Here is a 6,000-nt window from a genome sequence, read left to right on the forward strand (position 1 = left end):
AACCAATGTTAATAATAATAATAAATTAATATTATTATTATTTTGGTAACTCCACTTTATTATTCCAATTAGAATAAGCAATAACTGCGGGCGAGTAGTTTACACCACAAACAATGAAATACAAAAGATTTTTTCATAAATGCACTTAATTACTCCACCAATTAGCAATAATTGTTCCAGAATAGTTTAAACCACGAACAATGAGTCCTGAAAAAAAAAACATAACAAATTTTCCATTATAAAGAAACCAATTTTTTTTTAATTATTCAAGAGACAGTAAACTACTGCAAATATATATATATATATATATGAGTAAAAGAATAACAACACTGTGTCAATTGAAATTGCAAGTATTTACGTTATTTCGTTGTTCACCTTCAACAATTTAGGTCCATCATAAACTAAAATTGCTACATTTTCTTTCAGTTAGAGCAACCAATCCAGCTTAAAGGACTCTTATTTAAATTACGTATAACTTAGATGATAACTTTAAACAAAAATAACATGATATATACGTATGTAGCAGCGCATTGTAAAATAAAAAAATTAAAAATGCTAACAAAAATGTATGACCAACTGTTATGTAATGATCGAGAGTTTATCATGTTGATATATATTAGGAACTAGAGACCTATAGGAACTATAACAATCGCAAACAATAAATAGTTTCAACTAGAGTTTACTTATTGATTTGTGGTACCATTTTAAAACCTTGGTGGATGCCATTCTAATTTTATGGCATATTATGTTGCCATGTGTCTTAGGTGGCACATTGCAACATTAGACATGTGAAAAAAAAAATGCTAAATGATTTTTTTTTTTATTCACTTTTGTATAATTATGATTTTTTCCCCCACATAATTCATGTTATAATGTATTATTTTCATAGCTCAACGATTTTGAAGTAACGATGTATTTTATTTACATCATGTCTTAATTCATGTTTTTTCCACCACTTATATATATTATTTTGATGATTAATAATCAATTCAACATTTATTTATTAAGGCCATATTAAACAACTCCATCGCGAATCAAATTCAACACCTATTTATTGAGTGTGATGTTGCGAAACAAGTGTAGGAGATGATTTGTTATGGGATTCTGAACATTAATAGTTTATTTGTATTGGCTATGATGGTGAATGATTTACTAAAACAATGCCCTAAAATAAGAGTCGACAATTTGGAGCTGAAACTATGGATAGTGCTAGTTTTACGCAGTTTTATGAAGTGTTTGGCAATGTAGAAATAGCATTGTGTTAAGAAACAAGGCACTGAAGGTTGATAGATTGGTGGTGGAAATCAAAGCCTTGGCATGGTATTAGGTGCAGAGAGCTTCCATTAACAGAGATAGATTCCAGGATTTGTTGGTCTGGGAGCAATTATTCAAGACTTACTAATCTTCATTTTTGGTGTTGTTAGGTTTAGGGAAGGTGTGTTATGATGCTTTAGTTTGTATTATTGTTTTCTGTTGTATGGTGAAACTCTCCGTTACCATTATATCTATTGTAACATGTTTTTCCCTATGAATAAAATTTTTACTTAAAAAATAAAAAAAACGAAAAAGAAAGAAAAAATTGGCTATTATTGACAATTTCACCAAATCACCATGGCTCTGAGTTCGGAAAAGGGTGTGTATTGAGACCATAGGTGTAGTAGTGTAGTCAAATTCTTTGGTGCATCAACCATCAGTGATATAGAGCCAAGGAGATTGACGAAGTTGAAGTCCCAATTTTTAACCATCCGGAACAGGCACCAAAATTTTAAAAGGCACTATATAGGCCATAGGCCATAGCTAGTACTGGCCCCAATGACCCAATCCAAAGAAGTTGAATAGAAGAGTGTCACGCACGGGCACCCTAGTATTCATATTACGGGCCCCTTCGAGTTTCGACCGACACAAAACAAAAGGCAAATAAAAAAGGGTTTCTAGTGGCTGACAATGAAAATTCTATTTGGGTGTGTTGGGTATGACGAAGCATACAATGTGACAAACATTAAAAACGAGTATATAAACTATTAACGTTTCGGTCCAACTTTTCATTTATTTCTCTGTTTCACGATTATTCATTCTTTCCAAATCCCGTTTCTAATTTCTCAACATGAATCCTGAATAGTGAGTAATTTCTTTATATCCCTTCTCTTTTAATGATTTTGCATGAATGGTATTTCAATTTTCATGTCTTTGCATGTTATTATTCTATTGACATTTTATGTTGTTTGACTTGTTAATTTTTACCTGGTGTTTTTATAATGCATGGTTTTATCGTGTTATTGGAGAGAGAGAGGGGAACATGGTAGCTGATTGTGAATTATTCGGGGTTCTTCGGGTTTGTTTTTATGTATTGGGGAGTTTCGCTTTGGATCGATGTTATGTTGTAACAATGGACATTAGAATCCGATAGATGATGAAGAAAGGGGGGGGAGGGAGGGAAGGGGAAGAGGACAGAGTAGGGATGGTATCTGGGTTTCCTTGTGTTTTTTCTATGTGCAACATGGTTCTTATGTAATGTAAAAATATGATAATCTGTTTCCATGATCTAAGACCCAATTCCCTCCCCCCCCTCACACCCACCCAGCTGTGGTCTCAAGGTGATTGTGTCAAACACATTGTCTGATCAAATCTCACCTCGGTCAACAGTCACTTATCAGTCTACATGCTTCAATCAACTCAAATATGTTTGTTAGTATTTCAGTGGTTCTCATAAAGAAATTCGCTAGCTTGTCAATGGAGGCATAGGGCTTGTCTCTATATAGCAATGGATAAATTGGATAAATAAGATTAATATGTATTCAAAGGTTCGCCTAGGCTCACCACCTAAGGCTCTAGCCTCTCCCTAGAAGCTTCACGTGTAAGGCCTGCTAGTGTTGCATAGGCTCACCTCCAGTGCCTAGCTGGCACTTGCCCCTTTTGATTGCATAGTACGAGTTTGGATGTTTTAAAAAGCTGTTATTTTTTTTAAAACTATTATGGAACTTGAGAAACTTTTCATTAGTGAGTGCTCTGTCTGTTCTGTTTGTCCATTGTTAATTGATATTAGTGCTTGTTTCCATGGTTACTTTTCCTATTTTGCTGTAATTATTGTAAGTTTACTGAATTGTGAGCTTATGCGGCTTTTCGACATCTTTTCTAGTAATTTCTCAAGCTTGAGAAGAAGGAAATTTGACTTGTATGATTTTGTCTGTTTCACAGTGATTATCTATTCAAGCTTTTGCTAATTGGAGACTCTGGTGTTGGCAAATCCTGTCTGTTACTGAGATTTGCGGTAAATGTCTTTAATTTATTCCTTTACAATAATTATTTATTGTGTGTATATTTTACTGCAGTTTTTTGTAGTCTTTTCCTCCATATGTGCACTTTTTGAGTAGGGTGACTTCTGTCACGCCCATGGTCAAACTGCCCGTTTAAGGGACAATGTGTTGAAGTGAGAGATGAAAATTGAAGAAAATATTAGCATACATATGTTTAGGTTTATAAGGATGTGCATAAGAAGTGATTTCTTGTGTACATATAGTTTTAGAATTGATGGACGCTAGATTTGTGTTTGATGTTAGAGTAATGATACATGTTTGACCAGTCTATAAGCTTTGCAGTATATGCACAAGAATTTGTAAAATAATTGAAATAAGAAGAAAACTTAATATAGCATCTGAAACTTCAGTTTTAAAAGATATGCATAACCAATGATATCGTGTGTTCAGGTTGTAGTATTGATGAACATTGGATTTGTACTTCAAATTGTTGCCAATATATATTCGCAGACATTATCCTCAGATATGTGGTATGTGAGCTGAATGATGTTGACGCTTAATCGACTAAAAATTCATTTCAGTTAATTAATCACAGGAATATGCAATATATCCATCAAATTAATGTATCCCTACAATTGAAGATTATACTGTTTATTCTCATTAGTGGAATTTTATGTTGGTTTGTTCCATTTGATTCTTCATGTAGTCTTTGCTTTGCTCACCTAATATTGTGGGTTATGAAAAATCTGATTCTAAAACTGTTGACTGCACTATAGGACGATTCTTATTTGGAGAGCTACATTAGTACAATTGGTGTTGATTTTGTAAGTATGATAACATAATTCCGTCATCCAAGTTTTGGTTGCCACCTCGCTGTACCTATGATCTCACTTTATTTCAACTTTGTATCTCTAGAAAATTCGCACAGTTGAGCAAGATGGAAAGACGATCAAACTCCAAATTGTAAGTAGTGAGGGTCATATACTTTCTGATATATATATGTATTTGGATTGGTAAGCCTGTTTTAAATGAGATCAATAACTCTTTGATGCTGGCGGGGTTTGAGCCCCAGACTTCTGGTATCATCACCCAAAGGTTTTACTGACTTTGCTAGTCGGCACATGCTATACTTTCTGATATTCTCAGATGTAATAAATCTATTTACTTCTAATGGGTTGAAAACACGTATTTCTCTTAGTGGGATACTGCTGGACAAGAACGTTTCAGGACAATTACAAGCAGCTATTATCGTGGAGCACATGGAATCATTGTAAGTTTGTAATTAATTTCTTTTACTTGACTGTCAAATATTAATTTGTAACTCTTTGTCTGTGTTGTCAGATTGTTTATGATGTTACAGATCAAGAAAGCTTCAACAATGTCAAGCAGTGGCTGAATGAGATTGACCGCTATGCTAGTGAAAATGTGAACAAGCTTTTAGTGGGAAACAAATGTGATATGACTGCGAATAAGGTGGTCTCCTATGAAACTGCTAAGGTATATTTTGTAGCTTCTTATTTAGATAGGTGGTTGTTTTTGTTGTGTCTCTTGGATACAAGATAATTCCTATTCCCCCTCCTGCAAGGCCTCAGGGCTCAACCTTACAGTAATTGTACTTCTTTCTGCAGGCATTTGCGGATGAGATTGGGATTCCGTTCTTGGAAACTAGTGCCAAAAATGCAACCAATGTAGAACAGGCATTCATGACTATGGCTGCTGAAATTAAGAACAGGTTAGTTTGTCTGTTCTCTTTCTGAAAATCATGCACTTAGAATTTTATAGGTGTTCTAGATGTCTCTATCGTCTCTTGTTAGAGTTTGGACTCTATTAGATAATTCCAGGTCACATTGACACGGACGTGTGTTGGTGTCCAATACCGATATGGAGTGTCCGACACGGCAACCTATATGAAGTAGGACATGGGGACACAACTAATTAATTAGAAAAATATTGTTATTATTTGGTTACCCAACTAATTTTTGGGTTCCAGACCTTATATAGTGTCCTTACAAATAATGAAATAAATAACTATGAAAGTGGCTTATCATGGAGTTCTAACAATGTTAATAGACTATGTTATTTAGTCTTTACTCTAATAGGGTATGGAAGAAACCCTAGTTTGAAATTGTCAGCACAACGTGTGCATGTTTCTGAGATGAGTGCTTGTGTGTGTTTTCTTCAAATTTTTTTAGAATATGAAGTGTCCATGCTCCAACACCGATTTTGTTAAGAATATGAAATTTCCATGTTACTATATTGCTATCAGTACGACTACTGCCTTGCCAGTTTGTCCATGTGCAGTAGCTTTTAGGACTGGAATGTATACATTCAGGCTATCTATTGTCTTGGATCATATTCAGTACTACCTTTTTATGTGTAGGATGGCAAGTCAACCGGCTATGAACGCAAATAGACCTGCAACTGTGCAAATGAGGGGACAGCCTGTTGGGCAGAAGGCCAATTGTTGCTCGTCTTGATTTCACTGGCTTTTAAAGCGTTGGGCAGCGGGTGCGATCTAATGATGACTTTTGAAGTTGTGGCCATTATGAATTGGTTCTCTAGTGAAGCCACACTTTTTTGTGTATAGACCAGATGGTCACAAACAAGTTCAGATGTGTGAACATAAGCACAACTTATTTTCTCTAAATATATTTGAATCTGACTATCAGCTAACCAACTATGTTTAGGACTTTACAACTTTGATATTTCCAAATGTTAGTGGTTTCATATGATGGCTTTGTACGAA

The 6,000-nt window shown here is 34.7% G+C and overlaps 1 protein-coding gene across 1 annotated transcript; it reads left to right on the forward strand.

Moving 5' to 3' along the window:
• The first annotated feature begins 1,875 nt into the window (after positions 1–1,875).
• On the forward strand, positions 1,876–6,000 carry LOC147511932 (ras-related protein RIC1). The gene is made up of 8 exons (XM_086603520.1): positions 1,876–2,118; positions 3,196–3,268; positions 4,031–4,078; positions 4,170–4,217; positions 4,453–4,524; positions 4,596–4,751; positions 4,883–4,986; positions 5,635–6,000. Exons 1-8 carry the CDS (start codon positions 2,105–2,107, stop codon positions 5,729–5,731), a joined length of 612 nt encoding a protein of 203 aa, XP_086459646.1. The 5' UTR covers positions 1,876–2,104; the 3' UTR covers positions 5,732–6,000.

The sequence above is a fragment of the Coptis chinensis genome, chromosome 3 (assembly GCF_015680905.1).
Source record: "Coptis chinensis isolate HL-2020 chromosome 3, ASM1568090v1, whole genome shotgun sequence".
In the NCBI taxonomy this organism is placed as follows: domain Eukaryota; kingdom Viridiplantae; phylum Streptophyta; class Magnoliopsida; order Ranunculales; family Ranunculaceae; genus Coptis; species Coptis chinensis.

Excerpts from the sequence above, each read along its gene's own strand:
- LOC147511932 (XM_086603520.1), top strand. Across the intron at positions 4,525-4,595 it reads GTGGAGCACATGGAATCATT|ATTGTTTATGATGTTACAGA; the intron begins GTAAGTTTGTAA and ends CTGTGTTGTCAG. Across the intron at positions 4,752-4,882 it reads TCTCCTATGAAACTGCTAAG|GCATTTGCGGATGAGATTGG; the intron begins GTATATTTTGTA and ends TTCTTTCTGCAG.